Here is a 27,989-nt window from a genome sequence, read left to right on the forward strand (position 1 = left end):
GAGCTTGTTTGAATCTCATGGGGCCGAAGTAAGCTGATAATGTGTTTCTCTCACAGTCATCCACATTATCTCTTTCTAAACAGCCTTATTTGATTTGAACTGAATTTGCAAACTTGGAACATTCCTGATCCTTCCCATCTCTTACGCATAGGTCCAATCGGTTCATTTTATTCTTGACTCTGATCCTAAGAATGATGTACATTATTCCCAGGCATGTAAAGGAGGGGGGGAGAATCACTTGACCAATGTGACAAAAACTCTTTCCGATGAGTTCCCAGTAAAGAAATGGCAAAACGTCAAACACCAATAATGCCAAAATATTTACTAAAAGTTTTCAGATCTTCTAAAAATGTTACAGAAAGTGAGCAAACACAGTGAAACCAGTGACAAATTAGGCATTGAAAACTAACATCTTGGTAAGTCTACACAGGCATGTAGGGGAAAAGGGAACATATGTGAGCATTTCCTATGATTAGGCTCTTTGACACGTATCTCATTTGATCCCATTCAGAGAAAATGATCCCAGACTTGGAAATTAAGGCAAAAAAGCACACACCAAAACCCAGTATTGTGTGATCTACTAATATTATGCTAGCCCATTATTCATCAGGCCCACCTGAGGGCCATCTGACTGTCTTGGGAAATATAACTTTGACTAATAATTCAACAAGGACCCTGTAAAGTTGGAGGTTGACTTGTAAAATTTAATAAAGCATGAAGACGATTTATTTTTGTTTTCTTGTAGAGAAATTCACCTGCAAGGTTATAGGTTTATTTCCCTGTAGGACACTAACCAGTTTTATATCTTACTTTGCAGTCTCATTTCATCAAAGCCTTTCCCAAGGATTAAATTCTAGTTCTCACTCTCTTCAAATTCCTCTATTATTCTGATGGTGAATTAAATGGAACTAAACTCATCACCTATTCACATGAGAATTACATTTTTAATGAGGTGAGAATTTGTGCCTTGGCAGTTTTCAAACAATCACATGAGGTAGGTAGTATACCCTCATTTTACAGAGGAAGATACTGAGTCTCAGAAGAGGCAAGGAGCGAGAGAGCTGGGCTTGGAACACAAATCTGCCCAAATTCTTTTATGGAAATTACATTGGTGATTCACATTTGGACTGGAACATTTCCCCCCCCCCCAAAAAAAAAAAATCAGCCTCATCTATATATGTTTATGTTGGGATTATAAGCATTACAACTGAAAACCAAAAGCAACTTACTCTGAATGACCTAAGCCTGAGTTTTTAATAGTAATTGAACAGAATGTTGATTAATTTGTTTGCTTTCAAATCAGAACTTTTTAAACTAAGAAATGTTGAAAGCATTGTCCCAGATGCTATATGGAATGCTTTCATTAAAGTGTGAAATCTCAGTGCTTTGCTGGTTCCATTGACAGTTGTGGATGACACAGGGCAAATTCCTACTGAGGTTGCTATAAAAGTCATTGCAAAGTATTTAGAACACTTACTAGAGAGCTTCTCTTTGACATTTCATGAACATGTCCATGAGAGCTTTTTAAATATGACCAAATTACCAGCTTATCCCATGTAAAGATGCTCAATCTGTACCATCTCTAGACTAGCAGAAAAATGAGGAACACCGATGTGCTTTTCTATTCTTTAGGCATGAAGGTGATTTTTGTTCTGGCTGAACACACAGGTAAATATCAAGACTGGGGAGGGACAAGCTCCTCTGAGTCTGAAAGCACCTTAGTACAACTTTAAATCTTATCTTGGGAAAGGTTGATCTTACATATACATGTTTATCTGTAAACAAGCATGCTTTTCAGCTGAAGTATATATCTTTTGAATGTACCCTTTCATCCACTTGAAGATCCATTCAAGGTATATGCAGATTTACAAGTTTTCTCCATATATGAAATTCCAAAGTTCAGGTCAATTGGTATCCAGGTTGATGAAAACCTGTGCTTGTATTGTGAGAGTCTTTTCTGCCAAATCACGAATTTGATGGTGACCATCTGGCTTGGTTTTGAGTAGAGTACACCTCTATTTGACAGACACCAGGCAGCTGTCTGCCACAGATTTAAGTTAAGTGAGGCAATCTGCCCCACTCCTAGCCCCAATCCCAAACTCCAGAGCCAGCGGACTTTCAGCTCCTGCTGAAGTGAAAAGATAACTATGTGGTTCAAATTCATCTTGACTCACAGTTTCACTGTTTTGTCCTGGTTAAAGCTGCCCACTGTGTCTGTGGTTTTCTTACACAAATTTTCAATCCAGCTAGTGCTATTATTCAGTGTCTTTTCCAACCCTGATGTTGGGGGTGCATCTTTAGCTCGCATATTTTTTCCAGATGTGATAAGCTCTCCATAGCCCTCTTGGTGAGCAAAAGCATATCCAGATCTCCTCGAGCTTGATCTACGAGTCTGAGGCCTTCGGCTACGCAGAGGCCTTGCCTTCTTTTGAACCTTCTGCCACTGGCGGATCTGGAGAGGAAGGAGACCCAGAGTGAGACAATAAGTCCAAATGATAGACTCCAGGCAGCGGGCCACTCTGGGAAGTGGAAGCCTTCTCGGTAAAAACATCGACATTAACAAAATACTTACCTTCATCACAAAAGGGAGCTTTTCACCTAAAAACTAAGGACTTTTCCATCTAAAGAGACTATTTTATTTCTACCAAGAGACTATTAAGCAAGCAAGAAGTATTAAGGCAAATTTCATTATTGTCTCCATCTCACACGTCTTAAATGAATAGGAACATACTTTTTTTTTTTTTTTAATTCTCACCTGAAGATACTTTTTCCATTGATTTTTTTTTTTTTTTTTTTTAGAGAGAGTGGAGGGGAAGGAGGAGGGGGTTGAGAGGGAGAGAGAGAGAGAGAAACATTGATGTGAGAGAGGCACATCGATTGGTTGCCTCCTGCACACTCCCCGACCAGGGCTGGGGATTGAGCCTGCAGCCCAGGTAACTGTCCTTACCTGGGAATTGAACCCAAGACCCTTCGGTCCTCAGCCAACACCTAAACCACAGAACCAAACCTACAAGGGTGGAACATACTTTTATACAGAAAGATTTTCTAGCATACACCACCCAAACACAGCCAGTATAACAATTTATAGTCCCATTCCCCCCCACACACACACACAACAGGCCTTTTCCCTCTCTTTTGGAGATTCTCAGGATCCAATAGTCATTAGGAACTAGAAAGGACAAAATCTAGAGATTGAGAATCAGAAATTTTCAAGTCTTCTGGTAGGCCAATGTAACGTGAAATTTTCAGGGTTTTGATTTCTTTTTGGAAGGGAGGGGTTGGTCACCTTTCGAAGAGGCCAACATCGTTTGGGTGGGTTTCCAATATCTCTTTGATGTCCCTCTAAAGTTGAGGGAAAAAGATCCAAGGTTTAGAACAAGGTTTGCCAGCCACCTTCTTGTCTGATTCATCTGATTGCTTGGACTCCAACTTTCGTGTCAGGAGAAAACTGTTAAGTAGAAAGTCATGATCTGACTAAATACAGGAAGAAATGATCATAATCTTTCTTCCTCCAGCTCATCCATCATTTTCTGAGTTTGCATAAGAATGAGCTCACAGAGCCAAAGGGAAAGGACAGACACAACAGGGGACTCTGGGAATCATTTCAGAAGGGAGAGTTTTGTATTTTGGCCGTAGAATGTGAGGGATATCATGACAAGGAACATTCTACCTCAGTTCCTCTCAGCGTTATGGGCCTGGTCACTCATCCCATCAATGTTTTTACCCTTCTCTAGACGTGGCTGCAGATGTGTCTCCCCTTCTTTCTCCTTTTCTCCTTTTATCTGGGTTTGGACCTAACTTCACATTGTACTGCTTTTGCTTCTTTCCCAGGAAATACTGAAATATGTTCTGTTAATCCTTTGGTTGAGGCATTTCTTTAATCTGTTCTATTTCCCTTCTCACTGTATATTTTCTAATCTATCCATCATGCTGCTGTTCCCTTTCTTAATCTGTTCAGAAGGTAACACCTCCCACATGTTTCCGAATCTGCCAGTATATTTTACAAATATTTAGAGGTCCTTCACCACATACCTTGATTGTCTCTTTCACTGTGCCCTTTATTTGTCCCAAGTCAATATCTTTCCCTATAGCTTGCCTTTCCCTTGGAGCAACTGTCCAAAATGTTGCCAGTCAACTTTTTAAAATAACCAACTTCACTTGTAATTTATGACTCCTCACCCATATTTAGTCTAGACATTCATCTTTATCGGCACTCAAAAGGCTAGTCCATTCAGACGCAGGCAATTCCATCTTCTGTGATGTGACATTGTGCACCCATGGGTATTTACCGATGGGAAGTTCCTTGGCCCTTCACTGGGCTGCCAATTAGGCAGAGAAGAACATGACTGCGAGAGCCAAGAGCCAGCCCTTCAAGGCCTCATAAGTGCTGCAATATACCTGATCACTCAGGGTCGGGAATAAGTCCACCATCAGACACCTGAACGCCAGCACTGGAATAACAGAAGCCACTGTCGTCAGGAGAATCACAAGCCAGGTGAACTTCTGGGTCAAGGAGTGTCGTGCATTTCCTATCATTAAAGGAAAATAGACATTGTGGTTATACATAGAATTAATTGTTGAATTAATAGGCTTGTTGTCTATACCCAAAAGGCCTTTTTTGAAATGGTGAGTGTTGGACTACCTAGGGAGAGCCACAAGGTGTCTTCTCCACTATGTAGTATGTTCAGTGGTGATGAGGAGAAGGCAAGAGCGATAACTTTTGGGAACCTCTTGGTGGCCTGGCCACTTGGAGATTGCCAGCTGGAGCAGCCCCTTGTCCAGGCTCAGTCCAGCTTCACTCATGAATCATAACTCTCTCATCTGGTTTCTAGATCCCACCACTACAAAGCAGCCATTATTTTTTAAAGGCACATTTACCCTGGCAGTTGAGGCTTATATGCCATCTCGAGCTAAGGAGAAAGGGGCGTGGGGGTTGGAGGCAAGTAGTGGTTTGGACTTCAAAGGGAAAGAAAGCAATTCACAAGGAGATGGAGAAGCAAATGTCTGGTAAATAATGTTTGCTGGACCATCTTTAACAATGGACACAGGTTCCTCCCTGTCTATCCCACCTAGTTCATATTAATCTATAGTTATCTATGATGATAGCTCCCTTCCTGGAACAGGTCTTCTATCTAAATTTTTAGGCAGTTAGGGGGAAGGTCAAAGGTTCTTCCTGAGTCTTTTGTTTCTTAAAAATAACCAGCTTAAAATAATATCCAAAAAAGGCATATATTGGGGTGGCAAACTGCTCCCCCTCACTACCATATCAAAACTACACAATACATGTCCTGGATGCAGGTACAATCTCAAATAACGGTCTTGGAGACTGGCTATGTCATAGAGGGTGAGTTTTATTTACAACAGGGCTAGACTTTTAAATTTAGCCAACAATCCCAGAAAACCTGCCTCAAAAGAACTTGCCGATTTCTCTGATGCTCACTGGGTTATGAGGTACTCAAGGTTCCAGGAGATCAGGGATGTCCCTGGGTTTTTTAAAAGAGCATTCCCCTCACTGGGAAACCACTCATGCATCCATCCAACATGCTAGTGCAATGGAGGAGTGAAACTCATTTCCAGCCTGGAGGCAGTTTCCTTACTTTGTACTCACACCTTATACACTAGGATGTTTGTTTAACAAAGCAATAAGGGTCAGTAAGGCTAGTAGACAAGTTCTACAGAAGATGGCAACCCTACTTATATCTCCAAATCAAACTTTGGTTCCCACTGGTTTTCTAGGGATTTACCATGATGCCTCCAATCATTCAGGTTCCCTCTCCCAATACTAAATTGCTAACACCTTGAATGGGCTTTGGGTTCCTGAATTTTCTGGCCTTGGAGAATAGTATCTGCCTACCAAAGAGCAGTTGGTTCCATTTGCCTGGGCAGAAACAAACTTGACTTGACAAATTAAATGTCTCTTTGAGCTCCTTGAAGCTCAACCCCCAGGCATGGCTGGAAAAAAAACAAGCTTTGCTTTCAAACCACACTCCTGTTTGCTGCTGGCTAAGGAAAAAAAATTTTTTCTTAAACCTCAATGTTGATATAACTTTTGAAAAGTCTCATTGGAGCTCAGTAATTAATTCCTGGAATGACATGTGCTTAGCTGGAGAGAGCAGTCCCCACAATAACTACTTTCTCCAGTTGAAGCATTCCAGTCTCATTATGCATTCTAGAATGCTCTCTTAGGACTGGAAATCTAGTCAATGCACTGAACTTTCAGATTTGGCAACCAAAAAAAACTTAAAAATAGTTTTAATGTCTCTCTTTTCTAAATGCTTATTTTTATTCATAACCATCATGTTTCTTCTACATGGCTGGAATCCTTTGGTAAGCAAAGTATTAATGTTACATACTAACTAAGAGTGGTGCAATTTTAAATTTCCATGTAATACAGGGCAAGGCAAAAGTTGAAGAATAATATTCTTAAGTGTATGTGTGAATTTAAATGGAATTACAGTTTCAGGAGCCTTTGCATCACTGGAAATGTATAATGCTGTAGTTGCTCTTATTTTGCTTTCTACATGAAATCTTCTAAGACTTATTTTGTAGAATGGATTCCCCAACTAGTAGACGCAAATCTCAGTCTTGCCTGATTGAGCTCAAGAAGGTTGTCACTGACGTCTGTCCACAGTTTGCGGGGATGAACTCAAAAACATCATTGTTACCAACTTCTCTCACGCACCCTAGAGAGTTCAAAACTTCTGAGAAAGTACATTAGTAGCCCCATTGTGTAAAGTTCTGTGGCCCTTTCTAGGAATCATTTTGAAATGTGGAGAGCAATGATAGTATGCTCCATGGATAGACCAGATATACACTTTTGTAGAATCACAGAATCTCAAGATCGTAAGGGATTTTAGGAGGTGCTTTGCTACCCATTTACTGCTCAGATCCTCTGTAATGTCCCCAAGCCACATCTGCTTGTATCATCTTCATCATCATCATCATCATCACTGTTACCATGGTTAACATTTATTTTTTAAAGTATTACATAGAAAGTCATATGCTAATTATTTTATATATACTATCTCATTTAACCCTCACAAATTTCCCATGAAACTAGGAACTATAATATCCCCAGTTTAGAAGTGAAGACAATAAGGCATGAAAAGGAAAAGAAACTTTTCCTAGGCCACAAATCTTATAAGTGGTGAGCAGAGATGTTGGCGATAATGTGGAATAAAAGGCAGAGCCCAACATTTCTTGCTCTGTCTTTCTCCTCTATCACACGTCACCTTTCCACAGGTCTCTGGTAGCCCTGATATATATATGCTGTGCCTCTTGTTTTCCAAGGGGCAATTAACTGCATCTGGGCTGTTGGGAACCAGTAAGCAGCTATCTCAATGATTCTTCTGCATCTGGTAAGGCCAGCAGAAACTAATCTTTTAGAACCCTTTTCAAGCCTGGAAGCCTTCAGACGCCTCCGATGCAATCAATTCCTAGAGGAAAGATTATTGGTCGCCCCTAGTCCCACCCAACACAGAAAATAAATTACACAGACAAATAAATGACATCATGACACTAGGCCCCAATAGATAGCAGGATTCACTTACCAACAAATGGAAATTGGTTTGGGAAGACACCAAACATGCCATTACTGTGCATTGTAAATAAAATGGAGAAGTAAGTGGCAACACTGCCCCAGATGAAGACGTGATTAATGACAGTCCAGTAACTGGTATCCAAGGCTATCTGTACATAAAGTCAAAGCACAGGGGAGGTTTTTCAGGATTAAAACAGTATCATTTTATTGAGCTACATTTCCCCAGAACTGCTCTGTGAAGAAATGGTTACACCTGTTTAGCTCCCAACCAACCACAGGCACTTTCACTTTTTGCACAACACAAGGGACTGACTTGATATTTCTGCTGGACAACTGACTTTAGAACTTCTATCTGCAAACCATTATATCTGCCAAGGTTGAGTCCGAATTAGGGAATAAAATGTGAAACTTTCTACAGAAAAATAAGATAGCAGAATGGGTTCTAATTTCAATGTTACTTTATAAATTGCTTTCAAAACTTTTCTGTTAGAAAATTATTTTATGTAGTGAGCAAGTGCAACATTTTATAATCTGTACATAGATTTTCACAAAACTATTTTTTACACAGGCATAATCTGTTTTTACATCAATATTCTACCTCATTTTGATGATCCTTTCTCTTAAATTATTCAAATAATAACAAAGTAAAAATCCTTAATGCTCTTCTGACCTAAATTTCAGAAGCTGGGGCTCATAGTGACCTGAGAGCATGTTCACAGGCCCTTGTCCCTTCCAGGACCTTGCTGTGTGTGGCAGCACAGCTGAGAAAGAGTGGCCTGCTGTCAGAGAGTCAAAGAAGCCACTGGTGAATATGAACCCTTGCATTCTCAGAGGGGTAAAAAAAAAGTAGGTTCTGACACCATTATTTGCATCTCAGAGATCCCAAATGATCCAAGTGAAGGTTTGTATTTCTAGCAGAGTCTGGTGCAAGACCACAGATTTCTCACCTGCTTGATGGGACCCTACCTCCATAGTACATAGATCCTTCTCTGCATATGGAGATATACTTCTACTTCCCACTTGAAGTTTACTGTCCTTTAAAATGTTGCCCCATTAATGCCCAGACGGTGTGGCTCAGCGGTTGAGCGTTGACCCATGAACCAAGAGGTCATCAGATCAATTCCCAATCAGAGCATATGCCCAGGTTGCAGGCTTCATCCCCAGTAGAAGGCATGCAGGAGGTAGCCAATCAATGTTTATTTCTCTCATAGATATCTCTACCTCTGTATTCCTCTCCCTTCCTCTCTTTCTAAAATCAATAAAAACATATTTTAAAATATTAATTAATTAATTAATTAAATGTTGCCTCATTAAAAGGATACTGGCAGCCTTGGATGTAAACTGCAGGGGCTATAAAGGGACAGCATTTTCTTTCCTCAAGAAGCCTGAGAACAGAAAGCACTGCCACCCATGCCTCAGCACAGAGATGCTGGTTTTCAGTTTGTTTGGCTACTAAGACATTGGGCAAAATCTCCAAATCTACCTTCTACCGCCTGTCAGTTCATCACTATCCAGAGACATCAATAGCCTGGACTATGTTGGTGTGAGTAGGCAAAGAAAAACCACAACAAATTTAAGACAACTTAAACAACAAAAACAAGAACAGGTGGCTCCTACTGAGGCAGAACTATTGGAAAAGACAGATAAGTACTATAACAAAAACAACAAAAATGTAATGAGAACTCTTAAGGGGATGCAATTACATCCCAGGGGAAAAAAAATTCTGGAAGAAAAAAAACATTATTTCAGAATTTAAAAGTTCAATAGAGAAACCAAATAAGAATAGTCACTGATGAGAATCAAATTAATATTCTGGAAAAAACAAATGGAAATAATATCTCACAACAGAGAGCAAAAACTGGAAGAAATAGAAACCATGTGCAAAAAGATATGAGACAGGGATGAAAAATCCATAGATGTCAGATTCATGGGCCCAATATAACAAAAAATGACATTTTAGAAAGAAAAAGAAAGAAAGAAAAAAGTAATGATCAAAGAAATGACAGAAGAAAACTGCTCTGTTATAATAAGCAGCAAAGATTTTCAGATGTAGATGAGTCATCTAAATCCAAGGCAAATTAATGAAAGAAGTTACATTCTGGTGACATTGGTGAAGTCCAAGGATAAAGAACACAAGCTTCTAGACAGAGAAGATATTACTTCAAAGAAAAGGAAATAATATCGAACTGCTAAGCTGAAACTGGGGTACAGTGGAACAACTTTACAAAGTTCCTAAAGTAAAAGGCTCTGATTCAAGAATCTTGTGCTATTCCAATAAAACATTTACATATGAAGACAAAGAAAGAAGGCTCAAAAGTATAAAATCTGTCTGCCCTTTCCGAAAAAATTACTCAAGGAAATTGCTGCAACCAAATAAAAGTTAAATCAGAACAAAGACCTCAAAATAGCGGAAGATAAAGGGCATAAAAGTGCTGGTGAGCAATGATTCCTGTAAATTTGTAGTTGGCTCTAAGTGAGCAATAATGTATGAACTGCAGTATTCATTTAGAAAGGTCTTGGAACAGTCAAAACATATGTTAAAGGAGTATTTGATAACATCCTGGAACTAAGATTCTAAATTATTAAATGTGCAAGAGTTGGGGAGTGGTGTGGGGCCAGGGAGGGAGAAGAAAAGTAAAAACATTTCCAAAATTGCTTAATTTGGAGGTGGGTGGGAGATTGTGTACAACAGAACAGTGAAAAATTTGGTGGAGGAGATAGTTATTTAGCTTTGGTTTGTCAGTACAGAAATACAGATTTAAATGACTGTGAAAATAGGGAGAAATCACTAGTAAAATGGGAATTCAATAGTAAAAGTTGTAAATTATTCCTAAGTAGGATATGAAAAAAAATCACAGTGCTTCCACGTATATAAAAGAAAAAATGGAAACCAAAAGGTAGAATGAAAAGTAATCATAAAATAACATAAAAGGAACAAGATAAAATACATAAGTTATTATAATAAAATGAGTAAACTCTCTTATTCAAAAAGAAAAGCTAACAGAATGAGATAAAAAAGAAATGAAGCTGAAGGCCTGGGCCCAGACTGTGCATCCGGCAAACGCAGACTAAAGGAGGCGGGAGGAATAAAAAGATTAAGAATTGAAATTTAAATAAAGATATTTTGTTACGAAAAAAAGATCAGATCTACAAAGAACAGATAATAATAAAGAACCATTACATGGCCAAAAATATAGCCTTGAATTTATTTAAGGTGAAATCTCCTTGAAATACAAGGAGAGATTGATAGGCACCATAAGCACAATGGGAAACTTCCCTAAACTTCTCTCAGCATTCAGTGAGCCTGGCGGTCGAGGGGCTGGTTCCCTGGGGCTCTGTGGGTGACCTGCCCTCCAGGGTGACCAGAGCCGAGCTGTAGGAGGTGGTCACGGTGGTGTTCTCTCTACAACAATGCAGCCCATGGTTGGGTGCAGCGTCCAGGGGCTAAGCTAGCTGTGCTCTCCGTGATTCATTCGCCCTCCTGAAGATCCTGAAGATTCTGGTGGTAGTTTTTCATAAACCTTTTAAACTTAAGTTAAAGAAGTCTCTTTGGTCTGTAACTGCAGTCTTTTTGGAAATGAACATGGCAATATTTATGAAACTTAAAATGTTTACACTCTCTGACCCAACAAAAATAAAACAAAACCACCACCACCAAAAAACCCCCCAAAATCCAACATTGTTCATCCATCAGATTGATAAAAGATAGTTCTGACTCCAGACATCTCATTTTTAGGCATTTATCTGACAGTACATAAAATGTATGTACTAGTGTATGCATGACAACATTGCTTCAATAACAAAAAAAAGAAAAAGAAAAAAGAAACATCTGGAATGTCTATCATTAGAAAATAGATGAATAAATTGTTATATATCCATATTATAAAACTCTATGAAGCTCTTAAAAAGATTACAGTAGATCTGAATGTGTTGATTCAAAAAACTGCCCAGCACATCTCATTAAGTAAGAAAGCATATTACAGAAATTATGAGAATTTCTCTTGAATACATGTGTGTGTGTCTCAAAGCAGAGAAAAAAATATGGAAGGATTAAGCTATAGTAATCATAATGGTAGTTAACCAGGGATGTACAGAGAAGAAAAGGAAGATGGTTGATTTTATTTTAAACACTTCTATATTGTTTAAAATGTTGAAAGGAGAACATTATCATTCAAATAACTGAAGAAAACTGATATTTAAAAAATAATAGAGACTGATAAAGTTTGGCCAATAGCATCAGCAGAACACATACATAAGTTTTGTAACTGTAATTATAGACCAAGGAAATTTCATGGGGATTGTTACCACAATGACAAGTCAAGCTTAGACAGCGAGAATGGGATATTAATGCCACCATCAAAGTGAGCTTATTCATAAAATTCTTAAAACTTATTATTCTATATCTATATATATAGGACAGCAGTTTCTGATTGAAGCCCAAATTGCTGAGCTTTTATGATTAAAAACATTTATACATTCAGATCTGAGAATTCAATGGTAAAGCAGACATTTCCAGGGCTTCCTAGAAGTACAAATAAGTGATAGGCTAAAATGACAAGAATTAACCTATATATTCCTTAAACTGAAATTTTGACAGTGAAAGAGAATCTGTGCGTTTATCATCTGTTAACACAGTTTCTCTCCCATTTTATTCGAGGATGATACCGGTGTCCTAGGTATCCCCTCATGGAAGAAAGAGGTGGGCCATGCATTCCCTGTAGCTCCTATGTGTTGGGGGAAGGCCATAGCTTCCCATTATCTGTATCAGAAGAGAGGGCCACATGGCTTTGGAGCTGGGGATCTGAGGTCAGACCTGTGTTTAAATCCTGGCCTGCCGCTTTCCATGTGACTTGAACTGTAACATGTCTATTTTTTCATCCATATTAGTAGCATCTATGCTTTAGAGGACTGTGAGTGAAGAGCAGTAAGTGAGATAACGGGATTATCTCAGTAACAATTCATTTACATAGGAAAAAAACAGAATAGCCTGACAGGAGCAAGTGGGCTAAGTTTGCTTCAGACTCTACAGACTCTCCTTCCTCTTCTTCCAGATATTCTCTCTCCTCCTAACCCCAGTGCTCCTTGGCCTCTGTCTTTCTTTCTCCTCTATAAACAAGAAAGCATTTGATATCTTCCTTTATGCTCAGTGTAATCTTTCTTCTCTGACTGCCTGAAAGTTTGCATTTTAACCAGTCTTACTGTAAAATAAGACTTTATCCCAGACAACACTGAAGTCAGATAGGTCGGGGTTCCAGCCCTGGATCTGGGACTCTGTGTGTGACCTCAGGCAAGTCATTTAACCTCTCTGAGCTTCATCTGTAAAAGGGGACAATAATTCCTCCTGCATAGTGGCACTGCAAAATAAGTGTTATTATAAGCATGATCTTACTCATAGTGGTAATGATGACACAAGTTTCTGAAGGCTACCACCAAGGACAGGCTTGCTTTAGTCATCTGAGGTAAGACAGGCATTAACTAATACAGCAGGGATAATTGGGTACCTCCACCAAATTCTTCTCACTTACTTGGCGCAACTTTAACCTCTCCCTTCATATTCCTTGACCTCCCGTTCATTCAACAAATACTTATTTGTGTCTGACACTGTCGTTTAAATTGGAGTACAGTAATAAACGAAGCATGCCAGATGTTGGAAACTGGTATCCATTCTCGCCCATGCTGCTTCTAGGCCACCATCACTAGCCTGTATCTCTCCTTTCTCATTTTCCTATCCAGAAAGTTCCTCAGTCTCCTGGCTGTTTCAGGCCCATCCAGAATTCAGAATCAATGGTGGGCATGTGGGTGAGGGCAGGGAGAAATCAGGTAGAGGAGAAATCTATGGAACGGGGAGTATGTGGATAAGACTTAGAGGACTTTAACCCTGTAACATGGCAAAGAGATCACAGCCACCAAGTGATGAGTCCCAGAACCTCGTCTTTAGAAATACAACTCAACGTGTGTGCATTACTGCTACCCAAATACGCCAAATACCCTGCAACCCAGTAATAATCATGTTACAGAAAATGCTTGCCTCACATTTTTAAAGAACACTCACAAATGTCTTTATTTAAGAACACTTACTTGGGACTACTGAATCTTAGTCCTAAACCTGGATTTCAGTCACTGTGTGATCTTGGGCAAATCTTGGGCCCCCGTTTGTTATATCAATTTTATTTAAAATTATATCTGTTATGCTCTTAACATATGACCACCAAATTCTTTGAAACTCCTCTCTCTAGGGAATGGAGCTTAATTCTCTTTCCCCTGAATGTGGGCTGGACTCAGTGACTCACTTCTAATGAATAGAGTAGGAAAAGGGAAGTCAGTTTACAACGGAGAAACCTGAAAAACATCGTCTTAACCAGGTAACCAAGATCAGTATCACCAATGACAAATTATGTTGGTATCATGTGCTCCCTAATAGGATGTAGTAAGAAGACCCCATCTTTGTGATTCTTCCCCCAAATCCACAATCTCAGTCTATTCCTAAGAACACATCAAAGAAACCCAGGGACATTCTATGTATACCTCACCACACTCTGCAAACATGTCAAGATCATGAAAGACAAGAAAAGAGAACTGTCAGAGATTGGAGGAAACTAAGGAGACATGACAACTAAAGGTAATGTGGGATCCCAGAACAGAAGGTCATTAATGGAAAAACTGAGGAAATCTATAGTTCAGTTAATAGTATTGTACCAAGGCTAATTTCATAGTTTTGACCATTACACAGTGGTTATGTAAGATGTTAATGTTAACATTAGAAAAAAGCTAGGTGGACCACAGTTGCCCTTGAGGAGAGGGAAGGCGGGGAGTAGATCTTGGAGAGACAAATGCAAATTAGGCCTGAACCAAACAGAACTGAATAGCCCCACCCTGAAAGAGGTTACTCTGAGTCCTAAGTATGAATCCCTGAGAAAGCATGGGTATCATTCTTATAAAGCTTCATAATTGAAGGTAAGAAATGTTGAATAGTTTGATTTTTAAAACTCCAAATTACAGAATGTAAAATTCTGTGATCTTTTTTGTGAATAAACAATATCTTTAAAATAAGATTATTTCTATGATCTCTCAACTTGTGGAAAAGGGAGAAATGCAGTGGTGATATTTAACTATAACAAGAACTGTGTGCTTTATGGGAAAAACAGCTTCTAAATCTAAAGTTAATGTAGAAACATAGCACTGGCATTGCTGTGATAGAATATAAGAAAATAAATTATGGACAAGCAAAGGAAAAAGAGAAAAAGATATATAAGAATACCAACAGACTTTTTAATTAAAAAAGAAAATTAACCAAAAATTATAGGGTTAGTTTTGAAAACTAGTTTCACTAAAAATATATAATGCTTGTCATATCTACAATGAATTTTCCAGGTATTCTTTGCCCCTATTTACATAGCAGATAATGTTAAGGACAGTTTGAAGAATAGTTTCTTTCCCTTTTGCTTTTTTCTTCAGATACTGGCCCTTTATTTCAACTGCTGCCTTTCAAATCATCTCTTGGAGCACCAAGTAACAGGCCTGATCTGGAAGTGAATAAGCTGTTACCACTAAAAAAATGTCCCTGTACATCCCACAACCTCCCCCCCCCCCCCCCCCCCGACACACACACACACTGGAAGGAGAATCCAGAGAACTGGATACGTGCCCTCATGACAAGGCATAGATCACCTAGTTCTCTGGGCGGGAACTATAAGAGTATACACTGAGTTTGCCCAGTGATCAAAAGGCAACAAAACAAGAGGTAGGAGTGCCCAATATAGTGGCAAGAGCTGTAAGAGAAGACAGAGCAATAGCTTCTTGTGAAGTGATGTAGACCTTACCCTGTGATAGACGCTCCTGACGAATGCCTTAGCTACGTCGGATGCTTCCAAGTCCCTCCCTGATTTTCTCCTCTGCTGCAGAATTGAACATTGGGGAGCTAGGCCTGGGGGGCTCACAAAGCATTGGTATGCTTGACTGAGTTGAAAAACAGACAGACTCCTTTTTGAGTGGAGAAATCTGGTTCTGCTTTTGGATGCTACTTGTCTGACTCTGAATTTTGAACTTTTGAGATGTCAAGTGTTAGATGGCTTTGGTATGGACTTCATGGTACTCACTTAGATAGGCCAAGGAATGGCAAAGATGCCCTTTTAAAGCAAGATGTTTACACTTGATTCATTCGATCTAATAAAATATTTGTTGAGTCATGAAGAAAAAGTCTGGGTTTAATGAGATCTTTTGTTGGATATGAGCAGCCAAGATTTGTAAAAGAGATTGTTTATAGGATAGAAAAGAGACTGACCAAAGGCAATTCAAACCTATAAAAATTAAGCCCCTGATTGATACTTTCCCCTTAAAAACAAAAACAAAAAGCAAACAAACAAAAATCCCCAACAGAAAACAGAAGCCACATTGCTTGCTGTCCCCACCCAGTGCTACAGATTTTTTTTGTTTGTTTTTTAGAGAGTGGGAGGGAGAAGGAGAGAGAGAACTATCGATGTGAGAGCGGAACATGGATAGGCTGCCTCCTGCATGTCTCATTCCAGGGATCAAGCGTGCAACCCAGGCATGTGCCCTGACCGGGAATCGAACCAGCAACCTTTCGGGATGACACCCAACCAACTGGGCCACACCGGCCACGGCCAGAGCTACAAATTTTAATGGGTCAGAAAACTCTTGTGAATTCTAATTTCATATCTGATAGTACTGTCCATCATTTGCATAAGAAGGAAATAGAAACACAATGCAAGATGTCCAGTGGAAGATCAATGGAACATCTAAAACCATCCCCGTCAGATTCAGAGGTGCCACAGACATAACATTGAACCTCTCAAGTGATTCCAAGGGACAGTATTGCCAAATAAACTTTAGATCTCACTTTAAAACCTGGGGATTATTAAGTCTTATAGAAATCATGAAAAAGTTTTTCTTTCTAAGTGGAAAAATTTTCTTCTCCAAACACCAGAAGGAACTAATAGTATAATTATCACTGTTTACCAACAATGCTCAACCCAATTTCATTGTGAGGTTTTACTAATGTGGAGGTTATACACAGACACTTAATGCTAATTTCCTACATCTGATAATTCACGCTAAAGCTTCCTGTCGTCTTTCTTTTTTCTGCTTACTGAGAAATAATTGACATACTTCACTATGTAAGTTTAAGGCATGCAGTATGATGGTTTGATTTACATTTACTGTGAAATGATTACCACAATAGGTTCTGCTAGCATCCATTTCAAAATGTGTAGATAAAAAGGAAACCCCAGTCTTCCTGTAGGATTTTTTTTTTCTCCAAGAAGTCAACAAAATTCGTCAACAATGAAACAGAATTTTAAAAGTTGTAAAGCCATCCTTTAGGACATTTTCACCAACGCCGTTACCTGCACACTGACCACGATGATCAGGGATGTGGCCGTGGTAACTGCAAAAGACTGGTAGTCAGCAGCGTCCTGTCCATCTCCTCCAGCCATGCTGTGGAAGGCCCCATAGGGGATGAAGAAGAGGGTCAGGGAGGTGTAGATTCCATGTGCCATGCAGATGAAAAATCTACGCTTGTTAAAGAGTAGATTCAGTTGTCCAGGTTGGTATAGCTGGGGAAAGTCCATGCTGTTCTGGTCATTTACATCCTGTCAACAGAGAGTTACTTCAGCGCAGGAAGCATGGGGGGAAGTCAGAGAGGCCCTGAATTCCCTGACTCCAGAACTAGCAAGCGCATGTCTAAGCATACCCTCCTGTGCACTACCCATTGTCTTGTTTTCATTCCCACAGTAACCCAGAGGACACTAAAATGATCCCTATTTGATAAAGGAGGAACTTGAGTCTCCAAGAGAGATTCATGAGAGGTTATACAGCTCTTCAAGCAGAACCAAAACCTGACTCGCACCCAGATGTTTAGCTTTACACTGAAGTTTCCCTCCTGTACTCTCCTGCAGCTGCACTCCTGATCCCAGAATTCCTGTACATCATGAGCAGTCAACGGGCCCCGGGATTAATTGCCAAGGCAGTGAGTGGTAGTAACCAGGGGATGGCAGCAGGGAGCTGCCAATTGGAATTGGCCTATCAGAGTTCCCAACTTAGAGGGGAGGGGGAACAGGAGGAGGGTAACAGGAGAAGAGGGAAATTGCATCTAGGATTCCAGGTGGGCAGGGAGCTGAGCCTGAAGAGCTGAGTGTTCTATCCAGTGAAGATTCCAAAGGCAGTTACCAGGTGTTCGGGACAAAGAATTTCCCCAGAATAGGAAGGCATCATGTTTGGCCCCAATAGGAGTCCTGGGAGAAACTAAAACTGTGCTTCCCAAGCTTAATGTGCATGTATATCACCTGGGGAGCAGATTACGATTCAGCAGGTCTGGGGTGGGGCCTGAGACTCTGCACTTCCAACCAGTTCCAAAGCTGATGACCACACTGTGAGCATCAAAGCCAAATGCCAAAACCAAAAAGGATGGCAAAGACTGACCACCAAGAACATCAGAGGACAATGGGTGGAGGAGAAGCAGCCGAAGAGGAAGGAACACGGGCATGGACTCTGGGGGCAGACCAAGTTCCCCTTCCCACCTGTGGGATGGCCTGAGTCTTGGTGCATGGGGTCCCAGGAAGAACACTGACATATTCTCTTCAGGAAGTCCTATTTTGAGATGCTGTTGGGGACTTGTTTCCTCAGTGCAGTGACTGGTGGAGTTACATGCAGCTTAGCAGGTGTGCAGTCTTAGACCTGTTATTGAACCTGTCTGAGCCTCAGTTTCCTCATTTCCAGAAATGCTAACAACAGTACCTCCTTCATAGGAACACTGTCATCATTAAATGAGCACGTAGTCAGCAGAATTCTTGCCATACCTTAAGTAATAAGTAACGGATGCCTCCATAAATAATAACAAAATAATGATAGTAATAATAACAATGGTGATAGCATAGCAAGCTCAGAGTCAAGTGGGCTGGTGTCGGGCTGAATTCTATCACTTTTGGCTGTATGGCTTTAGGGCAATGACTTGAACCGCTGCGCCTTGGCTTCCTCCTTATAAAATGAGTGATCTATAGTGATCACCCAGGCCCTTCCAGAAGAGCACTCCATGATCCTGGGATCAGTCTAAGGACCAAAGTTGACAAAGCAGAAAAGGGAAGGAACAGACTCTCAAGTAAATGGCAATAGAGGTCTTATGATATTTTTTTTCAAATTGCACAATAACCATCTTTTCCCAGAAACTGCTTTATTGCTATTATTTTACTCCACATTCTGGGCAGATACAAAGTACCAAGAAAAGAGACACTTGTCAACATGGGCACTTGGAAATGAATGTGCTTAAATCCTTTACATCAAAGGTCTTCAGGAGTCTATTACTTTGTGTGGATTCCATAAAATATGCCATTCACAAGCTGTCCTTTTTACATATGAAAAGTGAGACTTGTAACTGACTGCAAAGCCACAAAATGGGAGAGTGGATTGAGCTCATAATGTGAAGATTTATATTTTGCAATAGACAGCTTTGGGCCAGAAAATGAGGCTTAGCAAATGGGCCTAACAACAGCCTGGAGAAAATCTCCTTAAATATACTTCAATTTTTTTATTTTTTTTTAATAATACACTCTAATCGTGCCATGGAAACTCCTCTGGCTAGTCTTCCACTTCCCCATAGGCAGCCAGGCATTTTCCCCCTTCCAGGAAATACCTTCCAAGGCTCCAAGTGTGCCAAGGAGCCACCATTTTTGTAATTAATTCCCTCCCTTCTTTCCTCTCAAGCATGTTGAGCTAAACAAAAGAAGACTGCAATGCACCCTCTCCTCATGGCTATGGGCCTGTGTCTTTCTCTCTCATTGGGAGGGTGCTCTGCTGGCCTGTAGTTCCTGTTCTGGGCTGTGCTGCCAAAGAAGCCTCACCAAAGAAGCTAGCTCTCTGCACTCCAACCTGGTTCCATGATCTTCTATCTATTATTCGTGGTTCTCTACACTCTCAGAGGCTAATACAGCACTTCTTGGTGTGTGAACCACAAGGCACTAGTTCTGAGGCATATTAATAAGTGATATATGAAAAATAGATAACTAAAAGTACAATCACATGAGTTTGGGAAATGCTTAACTGAAAAGAAGTTAAAGAGACTATTTCCTGCAGACATCTCAGAGCTCTTAAAGGGATATGACATGGGGTATGAATCTTGTCTAAGAAGAGAGTAGCCAAACTTTGATCAGAGAACCTTTTTGGGGTGGTGGGGGGATCTGGAAGGGATTTTGACCCACGGCCTGCTAACTGCACTCCTAAGACTCTTTCTATGACTTGTATCTTCTACTTAGAAGTTAAAAACAACTAAAAGGCATCAATTGAGCAAAATAACTTGTAAACATAGAGAAAAATACATACCTGGTCAAAAATCCCCATGGCTAACACAGGAAGTGATGTGTAGACAATGTTAAAAAGGGTGATGAACCACTGGTCATAGACCGTCTGAAAAGAAATAACACATCAGTGAGAAACATCATCCATAAGAGGGGGAATATTCGATTGTAGGCTCTTAAATGAAATAGCTCGATTTCCCGAGGTGGGTAGGAGTTTAATTTTGGAGACAACAGGCATGAGTTCTGCCCCAGGCTCTGTCTCTTATCAGTTCCACTGCCTTAGTGGGATACTAGATCTCTCTCAACTTCCCTTTCTTCATCTTAAAACGCAGCCATACTCTCCCTTCAGAGTTGCAGTGGGGATGAAGATGAGAGGAGCTGACCTAGAGAGAACACTGGACACAGTCAAGGTCCTGGACCCTCGTGGTGGGTTATTTCATTTTTCAGTTTTGCAATGGCTTATAATAGCTCAGTGACCTAATCTAAGTGATATGCAAAGTATCCACTAAAATCTTCAAAGGGAGATGCAGAAATTAACCTGTCAGCTCTACCCTGTGTTCAGATAGAGAGCTTTTTCTTGGGAGTGCTTTAAAGTATGGTGAGAATGGAGCTATCTACTCAGGATACTGCAGTAAGATCATAGAAATATCCCCTTACATCTATATAGAGTATTTCCTTGCATGAGCCTCACTAAAAATCAATGAGAAATATAAAACAGGTATTATATCTCCATTTTGTGAATGAGTACATAGAGATGTAGAAACAGAATCTCTCAGAGTTACAGAGCTTAATACAGGCAAAGGCAAAAATTAAAACCCAGGTATCCAGCTCCTAAACAATGTCTGTTCTGCCATTCATATATTCATTCAATATTTATCAAGAAGCCACTATGTGCCAGGTACTATATTCTAAGCAATGGTAATTCAAACTGATCATTCAGATAAAAATTACTCATGAAATTTGCATTCTAATGGTAGCAGGAAAAGGGCAATAAACAAGATATACATAAGAGTGAGTTAGTAGGTAATAAATACTAGGGAGGAAAGGGGAATAGGAAACGTGGGAGGGTTGTAGTTGCAAAAAGGTAATTAGAGAGGGTCTCACTGAGAAGTGACATTTGAGAAAATGTAGTATGCAACCTTACAGGGTCCCATCCCAGGGCAGAAATCTTAACAGGGTCCAAGAGGCCAACTCCTATCTACCCCAAGAGTCTACCAGAACACCAGCTCGGTCTCTCACTTCCTTCTGATGAGGGAATGCATTCAACACCTCTACTTAGATATATGCATTCAGAGTATCTGACTTCAAGCACCAGGAGACACATGAAAATGCTTATCCCAGCATTGGTCGTAATAGCTCCAAACCAGAAGCAACCAAAACAACCACCAGGTGTGGAATGGAGAAAGAAAACTGTGGTACTATATTGACATAATGGAATAGTACAGAATAATGAATGGATGTAATACAGCTACATCCAAAAACAAGATTGAATAAAAAAATATAAGTAATGCTTAGCAAAAGAAGCCAGGCAAAAAAGTATGATTCCATTTCAATAAAGTTCAAAAATGTGCCAATCTTTTCTAGGTTGTTGAGAGACTCATACTCATGGTAAAATTAAAAGACAAAGAACAACATGATTATAAAATGCCAGGGGAATGGTTACCTCAAAAGAATTGGAAAAAGGGCATGGCTGAGAAAAGGTAAGGGGAGCTTCTGGGAGTTTGGCAGCATTCTGTTCCTTGCACTGGATCATAGTTACATGGATGTTCATTTTAAAATTTGTTAAGCAGACATTTACATATTAGGTACTTTTTTGTAGATTCATTATATTTGATAATTAGAAAAAGGAAACATAACTTTTTTTAGTCATAGACTGGCAAAACTTTGGACACTGGGAGGATTTTAAAATTCCAAACCCCAGGCCAATCAAATCAGTATCTTTGGGGGTGGGATGATCCAGGCATCGGTAGTTTTAAAATTTCTCCAAGAAGGCCCTGGCTGGGTGGCTCAGGTGGTTGGAGCATCATTCGGTAAACCAAAAGGTTGCAGGTTCCGTCCCTGGTCAGAGCACATACGTAGGTTGTGGGTTCGATCCCTAGTTGGAGCTCGTGCAACCGATCAATGTTTCTCTCTCTGTCTTTCCCCCTTCCTCTCTCTCTAAAATCAATTTTAAAAACAAAACAAAAGCATATCCTCAGGTGAGGATTTAGAAAAAATTTCCCAGGTAATTGCACTGCAAAGCCAAGATGGATTATTTCACTCACCCTCATCAAAAGAGAAAGAGAAGTAGCTGACATTTCATGATTGCAATTTAGAAAATATAAAAGCAGCCAAACTGAAATCCTGTAGCCCCAGGCAGAACCTGGTGCTGGTCAAGTCAGTTATCCGCCCTCACCTCATCTACCATCTAACTTCCACTCACAGAGGAGAGATGATTCCTGGTATTAGGAAGGAAGGAAGAAAGAATCTGGGAAATTATGACATGCTAAACTGGAAGTAACTGATGGTCTGGCATGAAGAGCCACCATCATCACAAACTGGCCAGCAGGAAAACCTACAATTATTTCACAGCAGCATCTGTAAATTGGCACTTGGATTTGAAGCCTCATTTCTCAACTAGAGCAAGAAGGGACAAAAAGAGAAAAGCCCATGAGAATAAATCCTAAATGAGTTTTTGCAATTTCTTGGAAGAGTTCTACTACCACTCAGAATCACAAGAAAAATAAAATTAGCTGGTATTTACTGAGCACCTATTATATACCAGGCACTAGTTCAAGGGCTTTACATATATTGACTCATGAAGTCCTTACAAGCTTATGAGGTCATTACTACTAAGAGCCCCTAAATTACAGATGGGAAAACCGAGTCCGGTCAAGGTTGGGAGATTGCCCAACGTCATTCACTGAACACAAAGATTTTCAAAGTATGGTCTAGAGAATTTCTAGAGGATCTACAATGTCAAAACTGTTTTCACAAAAGGTACTAAGAAGTTAATTTATTTGCCCTTTTCTATCTCTTTCTCACATAAATGTATATGACTTGTGATAATACAACCAACTGAATGCAGAAACAGATATGAGAATCCATTCCAGGACCCAAGTCAGAAACCTGATATTACTCTTCCAATATCTTACATCAAATTAATCCCCAAATCCCACTGACCGAGCCATGCCAGACGGCTTGTGTTCCTGCCCAAGCCATTCTTCACTCCTGTGCTTTTCCTCCTGTCCCTGCTGCTGGGATGCCCATCCTCTTGTTCCTCACTACTTCACTATGATTGATCCTTGAAGGGTGGGCCCATGGACAGGTCTTCCAGGAAGCCTTTCCGAGTCCTGCCCCCTCCCACCCTCCAGGGTTGGGATCCAGCCACTTTTTAATAGTCCTCCAACAATCTGCCCCTCACAGCTTCATAACTGTCAACTTACAATCATTTATGTGCCTGTCCCCAGGACCTCCTCCACTAAAAACTGTGAGCTCCCTGTGAGCAGGTTATATGACTCACACACCTGTGTGGGCCCAAGAACCTAACTCAGTGCCTGGAATGTGATAATTATTCAAGAAAGGAAGCTTGTGTCTTAAGGTAAAGGCATTGGAGTCAGAAGACAGAACTGGGTATTCTTAAGTAAATAATCCCTCTGAGTCTTAGGTTTCTCGGCTATAAAATGGGGATTCAAGGGGTGGTGAGTACTCAATGAAATAAGTAAATGCCAGTACAGCAGCACCTGACAAACAGATAGTGCTCAATAAGAGCACAGCTTCATTATGAAAGGAAGGGAGGGAAGGAAGGAAGAAGGGCCAGAGGGATCCAGGCTTCAAATGGCGTGTCTAATGGGTAAGTGAAAAGGCCGATTTTTTCACTATTTATACTTTTTTAATGAAAATATAATTCTTTGTTGCTATAATTAACCATGGACATTTAGTTCTATAATGAACTATATTAATAAAATCAATAGCAAATTAGAATGAGATTTAAAGAAAACTGAATACCTTGATGTCATTAAGCATTTTCCTCATGAATAATTAATGATACTGATCACTGTTTACTCTAACTCTAGTTTTGCCTCAGGTCCAACCAAAATGTGTTCATCTGAGTCATTCACCTTTTTAAAAGTGCTCTTCCTGGTTATGTGCATTGGCTTAGCAGTGTTGAGGTTTAGGGGCTTCCACAAAAATTAAAGTCACAAGCAATATTTCTTCTACAACAGGCTTTTTCCTCCCCTTGCAAGAGATCTCTACCTGCTCAAACAGCTAGCCTAGTATGCTCCACTTCTCCTGAACATCCTTAGATACCCTCAGGAAATTTTTAAGCCCCCTCATGTGACTAGAACCAGCTGAGAGGGGCACACTAGCCTAGACCACAACCCACATGGACCGCATCGCAGTCTCTCCCCTTCCAGGTTTTCTCAAGCCCTCCACCACTTCCACTACCCACCCACCCCCAAGCACACGCATGCATGCACATATGTGAGTTGACCAGATGTCCAAAAGAGATGGGAGGGGTGAAAGAGGGAAAAGGAGCGATTCCTCTGGAACCCCTGGTGTGGGAAGCATTCTGGCCTGAGACTTGACCAATCTAATGTGCTGACACTCTGGTTTGGGGTAACTCAAATTATTTGTATAAACAGGGGTCCCTGGTATATAATATTTGCTATCATATAAAAAATATTTAAATATAAATATATTGTACCAGGGTCTCTGTACTCCTAGGGCCAGTCGTACCACCTCGACTTCCAAATTCTCTGTTCCACATCTCCAATATTCTGAATAAGAGAAAAGTCATGCTCCTGTGAGATGCCACTAGTCTGTTTGGAATCATGTAAGTGTCTCCACAAGAAGCAGAAAAAAAGGGAGGAGAGTTCTCCATTTTACCAACTTCACTGTTTTCCTATTTAAGGAAAGCTCCTCCTGGCTCCTTTCTTTGTGGGAGCAATTTATCAACCTTATCAACCATTTTATAGAGTAAAAATACTCTTAACTACAAATTACACTCTAAAAGCCTGGGAAACACAAACTCTATGATTTATAGAATGCCACATTTAAATAAACCTTAATAAGGCTCTTAAACAATTACAAAGGGCTCTCCACGCCGAGACCATTGGCTTAGCTCCTATTCCAACAAGGGGATGAGCGGCGTCTTTGAAGACATGCATCTCTGTGTTTGCTGTGTGTTGCAGGGGGAAACTATATAATAATATTTTTTCTTTTTGGCCTTAAAAAACATTTGTCATTTAAAGAAAACACATTTTGGAATAAATATGAGGTACTTGGCCTCAGCACATCTGTTCCTGATTTGTGTAATTAGCAGAAACCCACTAGCAGGATCCAGGAGGAATGGCCCGAGACTGAGCACCCGCCCCTCCCTGGGTTTTCCACAGAGCACATCTGGAAGGCGAGGGCTGGGGGAGGAACCGCCAAGCCAGGTTGAGAGGGGCTCACAGGTAACCAAATCCATGAAATCATCAAAGCCTTGGGATTAGTCGCACTCTTTCACGTCACTTTCCAAACTTTTCATTGTGAGTTTTCTTATATTGTTTGTCAGAACTAAAGTTTTTCTGGCCTTGACAACATAATTGTTTCCATATCACTGCAGAATTTTTTTAAAAAAACACACACATACACAGCTCTGTATCTTACTGACAATGATAAATTGTCATCAGATAGTATCATCTCACAAGTACACAGTGCCAGTAGTTGCATAGTTTCAAATGTGAATTTCCTAAATAGGGCCTCAACCAATGTCTTTTATTTTTCATTTTTTGGCTCTATACCTGGTGGGGGACAGCTCATCTTTATTAAAACCCCTGAGGGCATAGAGCACTTTTAGACTAAGTTACATGTATAAATTGTGCACGCAAACCCACAGTGGACTCCATGGAAATCATGGGATAAGATGTGTCCTTAAAAAGAACCCATGATTCAGCTTAGAGACCTATTTGACCTTTTTCTAAACCCCTCTGGCCCAGAAATCTGGTTGGAAATCTCATCAGGACAGATTATATTTAAATTCTCTCAGTAGCAGTTGGTTGGAGTGCTTGCTAGCAAAAGGTGGCCTCAAGCTTCCAGATGACTCCAGGAGGCAGTTTGCCTAGAGATAGGCCTGGCCTTTCTAAGGGCCTAAGGTCTGGGAGTCACCCCCCAAGATACTGGCTTTCTCTCAGTAAGGGAGTTCATTTTTCCCACAGTCATATTGAACTGAGTGTTTCTGGATGTTTCTCCTTACGATTCAAAATAAAGCAAACAGTGCAGCTCGTGTGGCTCAGTGGTTGAGCGTCAACCCAGAAACCAAGAGGTCATTGCAATTTCCAGTCGAGGCACATGCCCAGGTTGCAGGCTCGATCCCCAGTAGGGGGCATGCAAGAGGCAGCCAATTGATGTTTCTCTCTCATCCATGTTTCTACCTCTCTATCCCTCTCCCTTCCTCTCTCTCTAAAAATCAATAAAAACATATTTTTTAAAAATAAATAAAGCAAACATTTTCCTGGTTAGGGGTTGAAGGAAGACAGTTTAAAAACAGAAAAAGAGCCCTGGCTGCTGTAGCTCAGTTGGTTGGAGCATTGTCTCATGTCCCATGCACCAAAAGTCAGCAGGTTCGATCCCCAGTCAGGCGAGAACGGAAGGCAACCAATCAATCTCTCTGTCTCTCCGTCTCTCTGTCTCTCTGTCTCTCTCTAATAGCGATTTTAAAAAACTGGTATATTAAACAAACAAACAAACAAAAACCAGAAAAAGATATAGCCATTCTCCTTTCCAAGTCTGCGACAATTAGAGTGGCCAGTTATCAAGCCGAGGCAATGGAACACTGAAGGGAGGGTCAGAAGACAGGGCTTCCAGTTCCAGCCTTGCCTATCCCTGATTCTTGGCTGATTCTTGGCTCTTGGGCGACTCCTCCTCTCTAAAATTAAGGGCTAACCTCATTATCTCCAACATTCCCTGCCAGAGCAAAGATTCTAGATTTCAACAAAACATACGCTTTTTGTTCTGTGTCCCAGCTGTTTCTCTCAGGAAAGCAAGCGAAAGGAGTGTGGTTCTTCCCAGGCAGATCCTTTCCCCACGTGTCCCAAAGCAATCAGAACAGAGGCGAGGCCCTGAAGCTAACCAGAGGGAAGTCCATGAGGCAAGCACAGCCCAGCCTGCTTCCCATCACCCTTCATCTGACATGTCCTCAGTGCCATCATCCCACAGGCAGCGAATGATACCACCCACTGGCCCTTTTGAGTCTCGCACGCCGCAGCTGGATCGTCTAGCACATCTGCTCCAGCCCACCTACCAGGATGGGGCATTGGCTGGAATCTACCAGGGATATCATTAGAGAACAAGGGCCTGGATAGAATTTACCGGGCTCCGAGACACAGGCCAGCGTAGTAACGAAAAAGCACATGTCACTTCATTAAGTAATTAAACTGGTGTTTCTAAAAGTCAACACTGTATGTAAGAAAGCACAATCTGTTTACATTTGGTCAGATGTTTTCGGCTGCACAGTGGATTACTTCAAAGCAATCTGTTAAGAGGTGTAGGGAAGAAATATTTAGGTGCTTATGAATCATGCTAAGACTGGGAACAGGGTTGGCCCCAAGACATGGTGCATCCACGACAAATTTAATTCAAAAAAACTCTTGGTGGAAAAAAAAGAGAAAGTAGACTGGAGTTATTCAGCATCAGTCTCACATTTATGAAAATAGAATTGTTCCCAGAACGTAAGTTTCCTGAGGCAGACACTATATCCCCTCTCGTTCATTCTGGTGTTCCTGGAGGCCAGCAGAGCACTGGGCCCTAAACTGGCCAAGTTTATTTTTATTAAATGAGTGAGAATTCAAAGACTATACAGTGGTACCCGGGTTTTCTAATGTGATCTGTTCCGGGAGACAGTTCGAGTCCTGAAACGTTCGAAAACTGAGGGATCCACAGCTGACAGGTAGGCCTCAGGATCTTGCCCTCAGCGGAAGCCATGGAGCGTGTTCGACTTCCAAGGCACATTCGAAAACCGAAGCATTTGCTTTCGGGTTTAAGTCATCCCTAAACCGAAATGTTCGTCAACAGAGATGTTCGAAAACCGAGGTACCACTGTATGTTCCATGTTGGAGAATGCATGTGAGTCTCACTCCTATCAGGATGGGGCAGATTAGTGACTGGTGATCAGGTCAACC

At 40.7% G+C, this 27,989-nt stretch overlaps 1 protein-coding gene across 2 annotated transcripts in view; it reads right to left on the minus strand.

Moving 5' to 3' along the window:
* Positions 1–314: 314 nt before the first annotated feature.
* The window catches only part of ATP8B4 (ATPase phospholipid transporting 8B4 (putative)), a 189,160-nt gene continuing 161,485 nt past the window's right edge, over positions 315–27,989 (minus strand). For both annotated transcript variants that reach the window (XM_081140667.1, XM_081140668.1), the window contains 5 exons: positions 19,871–19,954; positions 16,903–17,148; positions 7,551–7,689; positions 4,399–4,529; positions 315–2,452 (listed from right to left, as the gene is read on the minus strand). In XM_081140667.1, the coding sequence (XP_080996793.1) occupies positions 2,171–2,452; positions 4,399–4,529; positions 7,551–7,689; positions 16,903–17,148; positions 19,871–19,954 (882 nt within the window). In that variant the 3' untranslated portion in view covers positions 315–2,170. The remainder of the gene's footprint in view (positions 2,453–4,398; positions 4,530–7,550; positions 7,690–16,902; positions 17,149–19,870; positions 19,955–27,989) is intronic.

This window comes from Miniopterus schreibersii (genome assembly GCF_964146895.1).
Source record: "Miniopterus schreibersii genome assembly, chromosome: 1".
Classification (NCBI taxonomy): Eukaryota; Metazoa; Chordata; class Mammalia; order Chiroptera; family Miniopteridae; genus Miniopterus; species Miniopterus schreibersii.